At 43.7% G+C, this 19464-nt stretch overlaps 1 protein-coding gene across 1 annotated transcript in view; it reads right to left on the reverse strand.

Moving 5' to 3' along the window:
- The window catches only part of pio (zona pellucida domain-containing protein piopio), a 47751-nt gene that overhangs the window by 18803 nt on the left and 9484 nt on the right, over positions 1–19464 (reverse strand). The window contains exons 3-4 of the mRNA XM_017906068.1: positions 19140–19200; positions 2380–2594 (exon numbers count right to left, since the gene is read on the reverse strand). Coding sequence (XP_017761557.1) covers positions 2380–2594; positions 19140–19200 — 276 coding nt within the window. The remainder of the gene's footprint in view (positions 1–2379; positions 2595–19139; positions 19201–19464) is intronic.

Below are 19464 nucleotides of genomic sequence, written 5' to 3' on the forward strand. Positions count from 1 at the left end.
CGGCATTCCAGCCCTTAAATTATGCAGACCCTCGTACAACGTAGAAGTATCGCTATTAGCCCTGGACAGCCAAGCTTTTTCTCTCCTTAACCAAGCGTGCTTGTTTCGAGGATACCATAGGTATTTCAGCGAACTTCTCTTCACGAAGTGTTTACCGAATAAGCTGCGACTTTATCTTACTTAACTCTTCCACGCATAGATTTCCCAGGGACTGGACCTGTCTTATAAGTCAAGAACTAATCGGCAGGTGTCGAGAGAATTTTCTTGGCCAAAGGTACAGGGGATCGATCGTGATTATGATCTTCACCGAACGCTTTCATCATTGGTATGCTATTTTGCCGCAGGAAACTTGCAATCATTATCGATTCACGGTGCTGGATAGATTCAAGACTATTCGTCATATATGCAGTTGCCCATGCAAGCTCGTATCGGAAGATTGGAATATAATTGAATAAGAAGAGATAATTACCACTTCCGTGTCTGCCATTCGTAGGCGTTGTAGCCGTGTACAGACAAAGAGTCGAGATGTAAAATCAAGAAAAAGATTTACAAACTGTTCAATTTCATTCGACATAATATATAGTATCGAGAAAGGAACAGAGTGAGCGGAATACCTCGAGACGGAGTTTAATAGTGCGGTAGAGCTCTAGGCTCAGATATAAGACACTGGTGTAGACTTAGGATCAGTGTTAACTATTTAACTCAAGACGAAAAGGGTATCAACGCAATGTATATCAACATATACCGCCAAGGACCTAAATACGGAGATTTTGAAAGCATCGAGGGACTCAAGAAGAGTAGAATACTTACAATTTCCAGCTCCAGCAAAGTACAGTGTGATGCAAAAGTAATAGAGCGTTAGGTTTCACCGTCATAATCGCGATAAACTTTCGTATCACATTGTACCCTGATCCAAGAAATTCCTGCGGCATAAAACATTCGAATAAAAAGATCACTGGCTCGAAACCAGAAAACAATCGGAACCAGGTACAAGTAAACGCTGCTTGCTCCCTGTGTCCTCTGGTTCAGCTGAAAATCGTGATCGGCCAGTTCATTATCGGCAAATGGTGGAAGGAACCAGCGTTCCGTTAAGGACACGAGCACGCGTTTGCATGCGCACAGTATATCGCTGACATAAGGCGTAGCAGCGTTAGTCCGCTGCTGGCATACTACATATCTCTTGTAACGCTCGTAAGAAGAAGGCCGTAAGTCCGGTCACATAACGGTCCAGTTATGGTATGGCGAGGAAGCGATCTCTCGCCTCGACACACGATTCCCTCGTTACACGAACCAGCCCTCCTCTTTCACTCTGTATTTTCCTTCTTCCCTTCTTTTTCTTCCTTCCACCGTTCGTCTTCCACCTCGATTCCCTCCGTATCTGCTTCTTCTCCCGCCGAACCTCTGCTTCTCGTTCTCCGCTAGCGTGTACTCGCGCGTGCATTCACGCCTCCGCAACTTTTTTCGCCCGATGTACAGTATACGTAGACGTCGGGTCGTATGAACGATCGTGATCGTTGTTGATCGAACTTCCTCATGCTTGAATACCACGGACGTATTCCACTTCTTTCGCTGCGATCTTATGTAATCCTTCGAGTCCCGTCATTCGCCGTCCTCCCGGGACAGCGATTAGTCAGCTTCTGAAGCTTTTCACTTGTACAGGAAAGGAACTTAATTCGATATCAAAAGCAATTTAACAGGGATTCGAGGCGAAGATGTCGAGAAATTAGAAGGCTAATGAATTGATTAATTTACTTGACTCCGCCTCGCGTCGTGACTCGCGCGTTCCTCTTCAACGATTAATGGACTGCCGAGGTTTCCGATTTGTATAGAAAAGAAACTCAACTGGTTACTAAAAACGCAGTAATCAAAGTTCGAAGCAAGGTTCTTCAGAAATTAAGAAATTAATTTCTTACCCGGTATGTCCGCTTGCTGAAACCGTACTCTACACTCGCCATGAGAAACTTGCAAAAACGACTCGTCATTCCCGGTTAAAGGACTAATTAATTAGCTAATTGATTATTCAACAGATCGATCTGGAAGAATCCTTCTGCCTGAACGATCGTCAAAGTTTGCACTCGGGGCAAACCAACGGTCGACCGTGATTAACCTCGATAACCTGGATTTAGCCTGCGCAACGTGCAATTATCGCCATTGACGAACGTCCAGAAATTGAGCAACCAAGTGAGAAGCTAATAGTCCGGACAAACAGCCAGCTTTGCCTATTATCGTGGCAAAGGGAACACGTAGTGTAAACGGTAATTTCTTCTCATCGATCAGAGCGATAAGTCGTAATCTAGTAATTTGTCTATGATTAACGATACCCATAAACGCTTCATTCTTCCCCAGATATTAAGATTGGTATTAACTAGGACCACTTACCAACTCAGTGGGCATGGTGTTACAGGACCTGAGAGGCAGGTTGTAAGTTATTGGAGTGGGCTGACTTCTGTACTCTTGCAAGCAAGAGCTGTTCTTCGACAACCCCCTTGGATACACCAGACCATGGAAATCCGTCTTGCCCTCCGTCGAGATGTGGACGATTATCGACTCACTCGCACACTCGATCTGCACGGTGCTCGCAATCGCAACGGTTGCTGAAAAATTGCGAAAATATTACTTCTTAACTCGTAATCTATGATCGTTAGTCATCCGCACTACTTAGACAACGTTTAGATATTTCTTGGTCTACTTTCGAAGGCCTGTTATGGAAGTGAAAGGAAACGAAAATGATTTTAATTTGATTTTGAAATGATCCAGACGCAGAATGTTCTACTATCTGAGTCTAAAAGTAACTCTCTGTGTGGTCTCTTCCGAGTCGCTTCTCGACTAGCTTCCGATAAAGAAGATAGGTAGTTCCTTGCTACGTTTAACTGTACATCGAACGAGAAACGCAGATTCGATTGGAGCTAAGTGTGAATGATATAACGGTGCTGTGGTTCGATCAATTACAAACAGTTCGCACTTTTATCCAACGGGGCGTACCCGATCGAGGCGTCACATCGTTCGATTAGGATCTGTTCCTATTCAGCGACAGTCTGGTACCACCATCGTAGCACGATAATTTGTTATTGGTAATTCGGTCCACGTTTGTTCGGTCAGCGAGCCGCTAACTTCGGGTTTAATAACCTTCCACTAGTCCTTATGAATTTTTCACTCGTATTCAGGTTAAAAATAACAGTTGTCTGTTCCAGGAACGGTCGTTGCTGTTTAGCAAAAAATTGAATCCATACCTCGGAAGTTATTATTTAGTGGAAAAACACGATTTCTTCTACACAAAGGAGCTTAGTCGAGTAACCAATGGGGAATTAATCAGATCGTCTTTAAGGCCATTTGACTAGGTACACCGGTAATTATGTAACGAGGAAGAAAAGAAGTACATTCACCGTTTTCCACGGGATCCACCGTGTAAAGGAGGAAAGCGTACCGTTTCCTTCGTCGATCGCACGCAAGAAAATCTCGCGAGTTATCGACCATAGGCTCCTCCATATTCCATGACCCGTGATTAACCAGTCGCGTAAGTGCATTCACCTTGAAATAACAGCTGTCTTCGCTACCTGTTTAATTGTTAAACAATTCATTAACGATGCTAAATTCGCAAGCTTTTACGATCGTTATCTCATCGATGCAAAAGGAAGAATTACCATAGGACATAAATTAGAAAATCGCTCTCTCAGCTGGAGTACTGACGCGTATCGACGATGAAGAGATCAGAGAGCCTCGATGAAGTCTCGAAGCCATTGTAATTTAATTACGGAAGAAGGTGACGTTAGTTATTGGAATAACTCACTGTCTAAAAATGAATTCCACTGTTTAATGCGATGCCAGCGTGTAATTAATTGACGTCTTCTTAAGAGGCGTCGTTGTTCGGAGAATTACTGTGAAGTCAGCGAAGAAAATGACAATGATCATATTTGGTTTAGCATTATCATCGCCGTGGTGGGGAGACAATGATGAGAGAGTCGTGAACTTGACTCATCGTGGCATCTCCTTTTTACCCGCGAGCGCCAATCAAGTCTTGGCTAATCCGAGTCCCAATATTTCTTGTCTCCATCATGAACAACCGCGAGCACAGCCGATCGTCGAGCAATAAAAGGAACAAGCGACAACGAGTATCGAAGGGAAACGCGGCCGACAAATTCCGGATAAGGTGAACGATTTTCCCATTAGAGATCGACAATTTAATGAAATTCTATTAGCCTTAATGGCATCAATTTGCTCGAGGAACTTTGAGATTTTCATGAATCCTCGTATGCTTCCCTTTTGCAGATTCCAGCTTTCGATATCGGTATTATAGGAGCCTAACCGTTGCCCACTTCGAGTTCTATTCCAAGTTGCGTAACAGCAAAGATAGTTGATCCACAAGAACTCAATTACGGAGTGCATTAAATAACCGAATCATAGAATTGTGCGAACATCTCCGTGACACTTTTTCTTACGTAATCTTGTCTTAACAATGATCGATGAAACGTCAAATCTAGGCGCCTTCCACGGCGTCTTAATTAACGAAACAACGAGAGGCGGGATGATTAAGGAAGAAGTGATTAGCTCGGTCGCAGGGACATTTAAGGTTGACAACCCTTTCCCAGGCGTTTGGATCATGGTGTCGGCCTCTTCGAGAACGATACGGGAATGGTACGAACGTTTCCCGCCGGCAAACAGAGCCAATTAGCCGCACGCGAAAATGCGGCGTCGCTCTCGCAATACTCTGTTGGCTGAGTCAATAGCGGAGAGCCGGTCGAAGGAAGTATCGAACAGGAACCAAAAGAACCATCGAACGCAGAAATCCGCGAGGTCAACGACCGAAAACCATCCTCTTCACGCTTCCACGTGATTTATTTCAGTTTTTCAACACATCTCCCCCGTGGCGGATCTAAGATAAAGCACAGTGGAAAAACGAGGATTCTGCACGCTTGGTACGTCGATTCTTTCCAGGAACGAAGATTCCTTGTGGAACGGGACGAAGGGATTCTTATTAAACTGCTGGTTCACGATTGGTGCCGACGTTCCGAGAAATAGCCTTTGCGACCCTTTTTTCTTTTTTAACAGGCACGAAAAAAATAAGCAGGACGAAAGTCCCAACGTTGATCATTTCGAGGAATCCCACACGATGTACTTGGGTTATAATCTTGAGTCTGGTGTCTTTCTCTGGGCCGTTTACAACGCATGGTCATAGAGTATGATACCCGCTGAGAAAATCTCATAGAAATTCCTCGACCAAATTAACGGCGAAATCATACGGCGAATAGAAAGAAACGAAAAGTATTTCGACTCGTAATAAGAACCTAAATATAAATAGTAGCCATAAATAACGTTAATTAAAGTATGATGAAGATAAATAAATAGATATAATTATCAACGTTAATTTTACCAAAAACGGCTGCATGCCTGCGATGACAACGAAAGCAAAAAGCCTGAAATCAATCATTTTGACTGGTAATTCTAGTGTTAAATCGAAGACACGTGCGCTGGTGTGCAAGTCAACGCCGGAAGTGGAAGGTACTTGACCTTAGGGTCCGCTTTCCTGCGCGTACCGGCCATCGTAGGTAAATCTCAGGATGAGCGTGCAGAAAAACCGCTCGTCCACGTGTTCTGCCTTCGATTTCCCTTTCTTTCTCTTTCTCTCGTAGGATCAACGTTTCCTCTTTGCCATCTGAGTCATCCCAGAGGTCCCGCGGGGTGAAACAAAGGTGTGTACCGAGCCGCAATTTGCAAACGACACGCGAACCACGCGGTTTCCGGTACCGAGGCTTCTTTTCTCCTCCAGCTGCAATACACCTTGTCGCGTGAGAAGAAGATGACGATGACGGTGAAAAAGATTTTTCTACTTGGTTCTTTAACCTCTTAAAATTGATTCTTGTTCGTGGAACGAAACGACACGTAGCCTTTTTCTAACAATTCAAGATTACAGCCACGTTACGTGAATCATGGTCGTCTATAAATAGAAGAGGTTCGGTTATATAACGTATATTACGAGTCGTAGATATTCGGATAATAATGGTAACATGTCTCGCAATCGCTTAGGTAAAAATTGCGTTATTAGAGGAGAATATTCGAAGACAAATTGCTCGTTGCAAAACGTGCTGGAATATTCGAGTTTAATGATATTTAACCGAACCGGGGATCCAAAAGCTGGCGCGCCGGGCACGCACAGTTATGCAACAGCTCTGCGGCTTCCGTGCGTGAGATTTTAATGCATCGCGATGAACACGAGTGGAATAACGTATCGGCAATGTAACCGATCGTCGGCCACACGACTTCCTGCCCCTACGATGAATTCGCTCCGTCGTTGAAGAGAAAAACCCACCTAATCGATCGCCCAGACAAATCGCGAAAGAACCAAGAGAACCGAGTAACTTAAAGAATGGCATTATACGTCAGTGCGACGAGGAACTATGATCGAGGCACGTGTTGAAAAATGATTCTTGCAAATTAGAAGTCGTTCTTCTGCCAATCTGGAATTCAGTAACGAGCTACCATCGTCGAAAGGCTAGACTACCCATCGGAGCGTGTGCAAAAATTCCTTCGAAACGAAAACTCGTGGTTCTGCTACTAATCTGGAATTGAACAAGGAACACGATCGCGAACGATCTTACGAAGGAAACGGGTTAACGAGCCCGAAATTCAGCAAAGCGCGAATCTGCATAATCGGCGAACCGTCTCGTTGCGGTCTCCGGCATTGCGAAACTCTGGCTTTTTGAATATCTGCCAGGAATTAGTAGAGGATGCGCCCAGTGGGCGAGCAATTTACATATCGTACCCCGCTGGTAACTACGGCTGAAGTTTTTGGGAAATATCCAAGTGTATCTCCCTTCGAGAACCTTATCACGAAGATCGTAAACTGTAAAGTATCTCGCAAACTGCGCGTTAAAGACTTTTCGAACTTCATCCCTTCGCGCTTCGGCTATTTTTACGAGGTATTTTCTTTCGCGACAGATCTGTAAATAGAGAATGCTCTCTTCATCAGCTGGTGCGCGAATTCCGTTATACTCGTAAAAAGCGTTTCCATTGGCTTGCTTTCCGCGCTATAACTGTCATATTGCACGCGACTCGCGTCTGCATCCTCCGCAACGTGATCCCGCTAACAACCGGAAGTGCTAGCAACGTTACGTTTGTCTATTAACAGCCGAGTTTGTCGATCCAGACGAGGTAACGCTCGGATGCAGGGGATTCCATCCTTCGGGATATTACTTTCTATAATTTACGAGCCAAGACATTTCGACTTTCTTTGTCTCGTAGTTGAAGAACTATTCGAGGAGAATGATCGGTCCCGTAATCGTCCCATAGCAACGATTCGTCGAGCCTTTCGACTTCGTCGTTTGCCGCATTGCGAGTGTAGAATATATTTTTTCGCACAAAGCAAACGGGCATGCGTGTCGTTCCGCCTGAAGACGTTAAACAATGGTTTTGATCATACGTGTTGGCGGCGCTGGAAATTGCCAGTATCTCTGGCAAAGTCGCAGGGGTAGATCGCGCAGATTTTCTCCACGAAGCTCGCGAATAATATTTTCCTACGGATCTTGTTCGCTCTTATAGCTACCAAATTCCTATTAGCCTGTTCTCGAGCGCAAAAATTAGAGTCTGCATCCTAGCGTTATAAAATGGTTCACAGTCCACTGGTAATGAATACAGAACAGAGGATCATTTTATCCTCGTTAACTCCATACGTGTATTTTTAACGCTTTTTGCCATGAGAAATAATCACTTTCTATCATTTTCATTCGAATATTTTTTACTCGCGACATATCTTAATTAACATCGTCACTTTTTTTCCGAGAGGAACAGAAATTCCACAGTTTCATTCTCGGTATATTACAAATAGAACACGTAAACTAGAACGTATTCGGGCCCAGCTCTTCCGAAGTCGCAGCTTCTTCCTCTGCTACGCTCCTCCCCGAAGATAATCGTTGCAATTATTCGTAACTCCGTCGCGTAATATCCGTCCGTGGAGCAGCGTAACAGTTGGGATGGCGACTTCGTGGAATAATCAAGCTTGGTTAATAAATCTCCCGGTTGCTTTCCGCGTAATTAACCTTGCGAATGCCATTGGAACGTCGTCTTCGTGGCGTCTCGATGTCCTCTCATTGCGGTGCATCTCTGCCCATCGCGTCTTTCATTATGCTTGCGTGTTTTTCTAACCGCATCGGTTTCAATTGACATGAGATACCGATGTAAAGCGTCGTCTGGCTCATGAATAAATTTATAACTAAAGAGCATCGGATTCTTCCCTGATTCGTTCAGATACATCGACTTTTCGTAGCTCTTGCGCTTGTTCTTTAAATGCAAGCGCATCGTAAGCTTGTCTGGAACTTTGATAACGTAAAATCGTGACCAGGATGAGGTGACAAGGAAAATGTACGAGCATCTGGATCGAGTTTACGATTTTACTTGCATAAGTCAGACGTGTCCCGTGTTCAAAACGAGAAGAACCAGTCCCTAAAGACACTAGTGTACTTCATATGCTAACTGGATTCGAAAAACCTGTCGCAATCTGGATCATCCGGTGTCCAGATTACATTAGGCCAAGATTTTTAAAGAAGATTAGCTGTTTATCCATAAGAAGTAGGAAAGAAGGATTCTCCACGGTAGCAATCGTTCGAACGACACACTGACGTGTGCTTTTCATGGGGCGTGTATCGCTATAAAAATTAATTGCTCGACCGAACGATTTTCAAGGTAATTAGCCGGCTTAATTGGACACCGGATCATCTGGTGCTGATTCCTTTAGAAGTTACATAAACCATTCGGCGAAGTTTACATTTAAATTAATTTCGTAGCCGTAAAGATTCTCATCTTTAATTCATTAATTTTACGATGGCTCGTAATACTCATAAGCTCTGAACGGTGAATGGAACCCGAGCAAAAACAAATCCTGTAGCTTCTGTGTATACTTGGAACAAACCTAACGAACTCGGTCTGTCATGCAACGAGGATACGGCGATACAACGCAAACGATTTCTACGGAAATTCTAGAGAAATTCTAAAGAAATCCTAAAGAAATTCTAGAGAAATTGGATAAAACAGACTCGAGCGATTCAAGATCGGCCGATGCCCGGTTCACGGAACAGTGTCCGTGTTTCGAACGATCCGCGAGCAAGGGAACCACGATTTCCTAGAAACCATTCTACCGGCATGCAGGAGTAATCGCGCTAGCCTTGAAGAAAATTGGCAGGTCTGCAGTCAAGATTCTCGGTGGAACGATTTTAAGCCTCGTGTGCACTCGCAGAAGCAACCTTTTCGGAGATCAAAGTCCTACAGCGATGGTTCTTCGTCTAACGAGCTTGGTTTGTTCCAGATTACGTCTATCGTTGAACGCGGGCAACACGTTGTTCAAGCATAACGACCAATTTTGCATCGGGAGTACCTGCTTGCTAGCGTGGATGCGGCTTTACGATCGCAGGAAGAAACGACTCGTTGCACCAAGGTGCGGAATAGTAACGAAGATTACCGTAACTCCACCGTAAGAGGCTACCACCACGAAGCCACGGTCATCGCGCTTAGAGCAGAACCGACGAACCGTTATGAATCGTCGTTATTTTTGCCAGGAATATTCGTCGAAATCCGCTCTCTTGCTCGATACCAACATTTTTTCCTCCATTATGGGGTCCACTTATAACAGAACGTGCACGATGATAGATAGAACGCGCGAATATTTATAAAATACACCCGGCCGATTCCGGAATGGTGCCGATGGTGTATAATTAACGGAGTGTAGTCCCGAGCAATATACGCGAAAGGTGAACCGTTAACATTTGCGGTGATTTTAATGCTACGAATATTTAAAATATCTTGTAACACGTGGTCGTGCTTTTTTTCCTCGAGTGGACCTGTTGGTTCTGCGGAAAAGCGGTCAACGGGTCTGACGGTGGACCGTCGTTGGGTCTTAAACGGATCTAGCAGTCGCGTGTCCGAGGTCTCACTCGTGGATGCCGCTACGAGTTATCCAAGGATCGATCGATCTTGCGAAAATCTGAAAACAGCGCGGCATAGATCATCGTTCAACAACCGTTAAAGGTGATCACGGTGGTCATCGGCTCGCGTGGTACCTATCACGAGGAAGCGTCAGCAGGTGAACATCTGCGAGCGATATCGATTCTGCACAGCTTTCGTTTCCATCGAGTCGATCGACCCCATTAGGATCGTTAACGAGCGTTGGAAGAGTGCTATCCTCTAATTAAGGATAAGCAGCAGTTGTTGCCACAACTATACGCAACGATCGCACATCGTCCAACAACAATGGCCAGCAGGCTGGCAACCGAAGATGAAAAACGTTCGACCCACTTTCGACTCTTTCCAGCAACGTCCCCCTTATCTTTCCAGGATTCCTCTCCACGCACAAAGGCACCGATTGCTCGCGTGCACCTTCCTCGCGGCCGATCCTTATCCCGAACGGTGTATCGATCCATCGTACGGCCCTGGCCGGGCCCTCGTTATCTTCCCCGGTGAGAACGTTTTAAAAGCGCCTGCTGCTCTTTCCAGACTGGCTGACTCCTGCAGCCTTGCCTCGGCATGCTTCGTTGCATCCTCGATTTCGAACCTCGTATCCGTCCAAAGAATCCTGTCAGTGCTGTTTCTTTTTCTTTCCTCCCTCTTATACAGGACTCTCTTCCTTCGCCGGTTTTTCAACCGCCTGCCGGCCTTCGTTGTGAAGAATAACGGGTAGCGATGCTTCGCCTTTGAAATTAGCCTCGAATAGGAAAGCTGAGCAAAGGCTTTTAAATTTTTGACGCGACGTCGGAGCGTAGAACGAAGAATCATCGTTCTTTGCGTATGCCCTGTAGGACTTTGCCACGGTGAACATGGTGGGGGACAAGATGTATCAGATAATAGAGGTGTAGGCTAAACAGGACAGGTGTATAATGATAATAAATTGCAGAGAGGAAAGGAATCAGTCACAGGATTGGCTAAGTCTCGGATCGGACCTGATCTTTCGTTGGCCGGGCTAAACTACTCGGACTGATTGAGCTATCTTCGCTGTCGTCAGGTTCTTGTTCTCGTAAGTTTGATATTTCATCGCCTGCAGTGCGGACAATTTAATGAACCAGGTATCATCGGCTGCGCGTGTGCGCATCTCGGAATCAATTCGTAGGAACGCGAATAGGAATTTCATTCCTCGAAACTCGCTGGACGAGAAAGAATCCTTTCTTTTTTCCTTTTTCTTCCGGCTAATGCTCAGGCGTGCTGCCATGCAGATTGAATTTAGAGATAATGCGCGTATTCAGTTAGAAGACGTAGGGACGAAGACGTAGGGAAGGAGGTAACATAATTCGCACATTACTCTTCGACGACCTTTGGCTCCTCTTGCGGTTCTTCTGATTGTAGCTCGCATCGAGGCAAGATTAGTCTTTCCTCTCTCCGCCAACGTCGAATAATTTTCAATAACACTTGTTAGTAATAAAGTACCAAATATTATCCCAGAAAAAGTCATTCAAGTCCTTCATAAAGCCTCTGAAAGTTGCCTTCTCTCCGCGATTCCCTCCGAACGCGTCATCCGATGAAACAAAACGATGCAATGTCCAAGGCCCGAGCTAACAAGGAGTTAAATCTCGTCTCCTTTCCTTGAAACGAGATATTCTCGTTCCTTCCTAACAAGCGTACAAGCTCGGAGTATCGTCGTTCGTCATCCACCTCTTTCTTTCACCTGACCTTCCAATTTCCTCCGAGTAAAACACGAGTCGAATCACCTGACGATCTCAACCTTAACACTTCCCTTAAGTTAATTAACGACGTCATTACTATTTCTGGTCATGATGAATCGTCGACGGATGCCGTCGATTCCGTCCAATCATCCTCGAGCAAGATCTCAAGGACTCCTCCGCGCTTCGACGGTTTTCGTGCGAAAGAATCCTTTTGTTCCAGGCGGGACTAATCTGTGAATAAATTAACTTCGTGCTGATCGAAGACACGCGTCGCGAACGATAATCAACGCGCTAATTAGCTACGCGTTCGTTCGCAACTCTAGTTCCATTCTAGCCTGTAGACTCTCCACAGAGTCCTTTGCCCATTCTTCCAAACGTTCCATCGAAAACCTCCACTCCTCGAACATGTAATCTACTCTGGGAACTCGATAATTCAATCTCATCAGCGCGCGATTAACGCTGATAAAATAAATCAATATCGATAAAGTAGAGAATTTATATCAGTGCGGAAAACACGTTCCAAGTCATTTCTTCTGTGACCTCGATTAATCTGAACACTGAGTTCCTGGAATGAGCTAATTAATCGACGTCCTAGCATACGTCTAATCTTCGTCCGCACTCCGTCCAATTCTAAAGCCTTTCAACCAGTTTCACGAACGTTTCACTGGAGCTTATCTACTAGACCAACTTCTGTCGTATCCTTCGTGATGCTCGTCATGCTCACTCGTTTCCCTACTGGCACTTTAATTAACTCGTCGCCGGTTCGGGGATCGAGGAAGCGGTGAAAAAGCCGAAGCGCATCCAAGTTAACGGCCAGACAACGTGGCCAAGCATGCGTACCCTTGCATGCTTCTAACGGGCTACGGCACGGCCAAATTGATTCTTACACAAACGACGTCCGACCAGCAAAGAAACGGCACGGATGAATTGTCCATGGATCCTACGCGAGGTATATACCGTTATCGGTGTTCGGATACATAAGGGAAACGTTATTCCTGGGCCTCTGATATTCCCCTTGCTTGCGGTTTTTCTACTCGCTGAGCCCGTTGTCTTCTCGAGACTTACCATTGTCAAGGCCTTTTCTGCCTCGCGTGAACACTGTCCAGCTGAACTATAACAGTTTCTTGGCCACTGAACACGAGGTTTAATAACTTCCTCCTTGGCCAACGTTCCATTCTTCGAGTAAATTGGAAACGATGAATTTCAGATGCCGGAGATTAATGGGTGATTGAGGCAGACACGATTAATTAACTCACTCCGGGTCTAAGTAAAATTGGACATTAGGGTCTAGGTGACTTAACGAGGAGGAGTTTCTGTTGGGTACAATAATGCTCGTTCTCTTCTAATGGACCGAGTAAGATGAATTTTCCATTGATAGGGCAAGCAAGAAACGAACGATCTTGTTTAAGGACAGCAATGTTATTCTCGAAGCAATCATAATTTTTCGTCTACTTTTTGCCCCGGTTTTTTCACAGATAATTTCTATTTTCTAAAGCTTCTCGCGCAGCCTTCGTCCTCGACTTAAACATCGCGTATCTCTTTATGACGATGCAGCGATGACGACGCAACTTAATACCACAGTTCTCTCCTTGCGAGCTCCTTTCGTTCCCCATCATGGAACATTATTTGTCCAGGTTGAACAAGGATGCTCACTGACAAGTGTAAAGCTATAATATAAGTCACGAGTAAACCCGGTGGAAAACAATGAATCACTTAAGAAGTGATCTTCCGTGCGATCGGACGCGTGATCGATGGCCTAGCTCGAAAGGATCCACCAGCGCTGATCCACGCGATCGTTACGATCCATTGCGCCCCTTCTACGGAAGCTTGCATCCTCTGCGAACTATGGCAGAGTCGATGCGTTCCCTTCTTTTTGCGGGTAAACCCATTCGAACCGATCTTCTTTTTCACCTCGAGTGTTCTTTGCCACTTTAAAATTATTCAGCATTTCTGCCCGTAGAAAAATCCTGCCAACGATCGTACGCTCATGGAGATAATGATCGAGAAGAAACTTGGAACTCGCGGTCCGCGTAATGGGTAATGCAAAACGCAGTATGCGTCTGCTGATTTTCCTTTCTCTTCCCTTTCCTTTTTTTCCCCCCAATCTCGAATTAGAATAGCGTCTTGGTACCTTTTTCACTTTCCATTCTGAACTTGTCCGTTCATTTCTCAATCGTCGTAGCATCGAGTACAGTTCGCCGAATGATTCCCGGCTGTGACGTATTGGATTCTTGGGAATTCGGAATTTTAATGAAAGGGACTTATTAAAGTTACTGCACCGGTTGCATAGGAAACGAGTTTCGATATCACTCGATACCGATGAGACACAAAAAAAGCGGGTGTATCTCGTTAGGAGGAGTAACGTGAATCGTTCGGAATAAATTTACGTGTAACGGAACCTCGAGGAAGGAAGCGTCGTTGACCGCTTAATAATCCTGCAATCGTCATTAACCAGGATCATTTATAACCCCCTCCTCGTTTCCTATTTACGACCCACCTGACCATGCTTCGAGCCGGATAATTATAGATTCGCGAAACGTACAGTTACCAGCGTCTATCATTACGAATATTAAACCAGAAATATGGATATTCCGCGAACCTATCGTTAACCTATGGTGCCTGGGTCGCCAAAAAAGTAACGGTGCCCTGATACTCTCTCCTTTGATCAGAAGGAAGTCGTTCCTCTGGAAGTACGATTAAATTTGTCAAGAATAAATATACATTGCCAACCATAATCGTTCCCTCGATCATCTTCCCCATCTTTCACGCATTATAAGTATATAGTTCGATAATCCGACTATGTCTAAGTCTAGAACATACTTGATTATAGGAATCGTACTGTAGATTGGAAATTTATTTCATACGAAGATAAAGTTATTCGCCATAATTCCTAACTGTAGGAAGCTTCGAATGTATCGTGAAGATTTTTACGATTTGCTTATACATCTAAAATAGTAGCTAAACTGCTCCATAAAGATGTTCAATGGTAGCCCTAATTGCCGATCGTCGTTTAATTTAATGATAGATACATTACGAGAGATAGGGTGGTCGTCGGAAGGTAGATGGATGTAGAATATTCTCAAAAATAGCCTGAGTCATTTTGAAACCGCTTGGCCTAGCACTATTGGTTCCACTGGGACGTCTCGATTGAAAGATAGAGGATAATCGAGACTCTGGTATCGATTACGTACATGTGTATAGCAGATGTAAAGTAAATTAAAAACCACGATGTTAGATTAACCGATATGTAATAACATGGACGAATAATTAATTTAACTTTTTGCACGATGAGGATATAATTATCTTCGGGTTGGTCATGGTTCGAGATTTATTTTTAGGAACGAATGCTCATCGACTGACCCCCCATACTCCAATAAAAATACCCTGATTGGTGACTCGATACAGAGACCTCCTGTACTTATAATCTCTCTAGCACGTGGACGAGAAAAGTAAAACTTAGGGTGTTAAAATTAAACGCTCCACCATTGCGCAATTTTTCCCAATCGCATCGTAGCACCAGGGGTTAATTGCCTACCATTCGGCAAATATTTCGCATATTCACATTTATGAAAGTTACAATTTTAACAGAGCTGCAATGAGCGCGTGCGAATAGAAACGGCCTTGGAGTTTACCTTGGGCAGGCGATAGGGGCGAAATGAAAAGTGAACGTGCAAAAGGAAATCTCTGCGCGTTCGTTAATTGAGTAAATCGACGGTTCTCAGAGTTCAGTGAAAGAACACGCGAAAGATCAGGAGAACGTTTTCCATCCGGAATATGTAAGAAACAATTATTAAGGACACGAAGATCGAATCAATGTAAGTTATTAATAAATTCCGCGATTTATGTTTGTTAGGTAGCGACGAGATGGAAGCTAGATCGCGTATCTTCCGAGATACCGGTTAACGTTCATTGAAGTTCGCATGAACGACGCAAACACAATGCGCACTTTACACTGGGAATAATAGCTCGCAAACGGCGGTCGTTTGCGAGAAGAGATGAAACTCATTCGCATGCAAAGGCCGGTACCAGAAGAAAAAACAACTTTCCTCCAAGGCGCGGTTTCTCTTCGAAGAGCAAACAACCGAGAGCCATTGGAACAAGCGACACTAGTCGTTCCGAGATTGACTTCTTCCGTCTTTTAAAGGTTTGGAAGAGAAGTCTAGAGGTATAACCAATAATTATCTGATAAATACATAATTCCCAAAATTTTTCCCTCGGCTCCTGTTGATAAAATATCATTAAGGGGATATTCTAGTCTAGAACCTTCAAAAAATCTATTTCTTTTTTACTTCATTTTCTGAAAGTACGTGTCTTTGAAAATATTTCTATCAGTGGATATTGTTGGATTTGAAAAATTAATAAAATTATTAGCGTTTGTTCATAGCGTGCAACGTATATACATATTCGTATGAAATACTTTGCGTCTTTTTCGAAACCATATTTTTCCAAATGGTTGCCATGATATCTCAAGTTCTAGTTGACCAATTACGATCAAATTTGGAGAGTATCTTCAGTATATGTATTTCTATCGTCCATATTAAAATTTTTAAAGTCTAATGTTTTTAACTATTCTTTTTTCTTTTTTTGTTTGGCACGCTAAAATTAAAAAAAGTACAACCTAACTTTAAAATCGATAAACTAATTTTAAAGTACTGCCAAAAATTTCCTCCAATGTTTTTACACACTTTTGGTACCGACAATGGTCGCGTTCATACTGAATAGAATGGATGTTTGTTCATTTCAGAGAAGAACAGTCGAATTCATGGCAACCGTGCAGACATGTTCAATTGGGGAGACACTACTAAACTAGCTGTACCTTCGACAATTTTCAATACTTTTCCATGACAAAAAATAGTACGTACTCCTTAAATATAGGACAAAACCAGACCACAAATCCCGACACAATAGCGTCTGTATGGTTCTTGAAAAAAAATCCCAAATAGCACCTAGAAGCTTGAGCTCTAGACTAGAATACCGCCTTAATATCGTTTCATAGGCGGAACTCGCCAAATTTTTGTTTCTCATCGCGGTGTCGGTTTTGTAAAAAATTGGAAGGAATTTTGAAGCTTGAAAACAAAAGAATAACTCTATCGGTTGACTATATGTACATTTATAGGCGGGATGATCTCACTTTTTCCTGTCTTTCCCCATAAAAGTCAAGGTATTCGAGAAATCCGCGAACGAGCTAGTTCTGTACCCTCGATGCTCTCCGAGGCGGAAACCGCACTCTTGTTCCAGCAGAAACCGAATCGTTCCCTTATATCGAATCATATTTTTCGCCATGATAGCGTTGTAGCTTTATTCGCGCCAATACAGCTTGATCATGCGCCTTCTGTAATAAGAAGTTCAGAGTATTCTAGAAATTTTAAGGTCGTTTTCTTTTCAGGGTACCTTGAATTCTGTCCGTCGTATTTTTACTTTCACTTTTTCTTGTGATTCCTTTTTCGAAGTTTCTACGTTTTTCCTAGTTCATTTTTTGTTCCTTCCACTGCCTTTTTGATTTTCTTCTATCGTGTCTGTCCAGCATACCTGTCACTCGTCACCCAATCACTGAAGTTACTGCGTTATCTTATTTCCCTTATACTAAGAGCTAACCTCCAATGGGTGTAATTAAGAACATAAATGCAAAGATATATACTGTTCTCAGTTTTTTCAAAAACGACAAAAATTGAAATTGAAATTGACAGAAATTTTCAAAACGACAAATTAAAAATCGTTATTTTTTAATTTAAAATACAAGGCGTGTCCTCAATGGTTCGGCGGGACGATAAAAAGTAAAAGTCCAGTGGCGAGGGCACTTTCGATTCGTCAGGCATCGTGGTAAAAAGTGGTCCAACTCATTAATCGTCTGTTCGAAGCAACGTAATCGAAGTCATTACATAAATCCATTACGACGGGTTTCTAAGTGTAACAGGTTGAATTTTCCTCTATTTCTTCTCTTCTTTTAGTTATCGAAAATTCCATTTAATTTCCCGTTCCGATTACCATTACAACACTTGCTCCTCAAAATCGAAAATCAAATCCTTTCCAAAACGACGTATCTCTTACGGGCACCGGACGCATGCAATAAATGAAAGTAGCCGTTTATTGTACACTTAATATAACATGTAGTAAGGCAAGCATGTAATCGGGTTCTACGGCTGGCAGAAAAATCGATCTTATCGTTCCATGGCTCCATACAGCGATATATATATAATATTACTCAACTTAGAATAAACCACGTTTCCGTCAGAGATCAAGGCAGAATTTCAAACGTAACTCATTGCAAAATATCGAAAGACATTGCGCAAGGGTCCATTTTTACGCACAGGCAGTGCGTTCTTTTCATGTTCCACGTGATCGGGATTAAAATATACAAAGAGAACGATCTTCGATGGATCTTCTTCCGAATTCAAGCAATATGGCGGTCGGTGAAATTCCGGCGGAATTGCATGGTAAAAGGTAAAAGGCTGAAAGTGTTTGGCCGCCGGTGGCAAAGGGGACTTTCGATTCGCATTGATGTCGAGGAGGAAACCGTGTGTTCGTCTCTCGTTTATAATCGTCATCTCGTTTCGTCCTGCTCGCATCTCGTCTCAGCCTCTTTCTCTCCCCTTCGTGATCTTTCTCTGGTCGCCACATGAGAATCTAGGTCGCACGGCTGCGTTCACCTTCCAGCAAAGCAATGTCTTCCAAGGAAGGTCGTCGCTCGTCTGGAAAGACTCTCTTCTTGACCATTCTTTTCCCTTTCTTTCAATTATTATTCTACCGGTGTTACTCGCATCAGCGAGTTCCTCGGATCGCCTGCGTCATCAAGCTCCTTCAAATCGCTGACTTTAATTGGAAAAATCAGAAAAATCTGACTTAAACTGCGAGCTACTTGGGTTAGATACAGTTCGTCTTAATGGTTGACTAAGATCGTTCGTTGAAAAAAGGAAGGACAAAATGGAGCGACTTCGAAAGAAGATGAAACGGCAATTGAACAGTAATCGCTGTCATCCCCGCGAGCAATCATATCGGGGGTACGCTTTTTCTAAGCAGAGATTAAAACGTCTCGCTAATTAGCCCTCTTATTCCACCGGTTCGCCGGTAATTAGTCGCAAGCATAATTAATTGAACGTCTCGATCAATCAAGGCAGACCGCTCCCTGCAGACTAATTAGGCCCGTTCATAAGCCGGTCATTGTTCCTGGAATCATTGTCATCATCGACCATGCGTATTGTGCTCTTTAGAAAGCGCGTGTGCGCACGTGGAAAATATTCACGTACACATATACACGTGCAAGTAAAATACACGCGTATACGTGCACGCATATGTGTCCTTTTTTCCGTTTCTTTTTCTTTTCTTATCTGATCGTTCACAATTTGACGAAGGCAGGAAACGTTTTCCATGGGAGAGACAATTCACTGGCAACTTGGCCCCTGATTCTACCACCCGTCGACCACAGAGGTTCTCGGTTAATTGACCCCGACTAATTAGTTATCGCTGCTACACTGACAATTATTAGAAAGCGGTGTGTATACTCACATGTAGGCAGTTGCTGGGGTATTTGGGCGGCGTATGTGGTGCTGTGCCTCGCTATTGTAATCTGGAAAGAAAAAAAGGAGCGATGCTCGTTAGATCGTCCGGAGAATCGTTTGTCCCTAGAACGATAACAGGAGAACAACAGGTGGCGTGGGACAGTGGACGAAGCTTTAGAAATTTCGATTCTACTTCGTCCTTCCCTTCCCCCGTTCGAGCACCAATGCGTTGTCATTGACGGGAACAATGGATGGTAATTATCGGTTTTGAATAGAGGTATCAGAAATTCGAGGGAACATGGGAGCGAAGAAAGCGGTACATGAAAAGGATA

This window comes from Eufriesea mexicana, unplaced genomic scaffold (assembly GCF_001483705.2).
Source record: "Eufriesea mexicana isolate 0111107269 unplaced genomic scaffold, ASM148370v2 scaffold5018, whole genome shotgun sequence".
In the NCBI taxonomy this organism is placed as follows: Eukaryota; Metazoa; Arthropoda; class Insecta; order Hymenoptera; family Apidae; genus Eufriesea; species Eufriesea mexicana.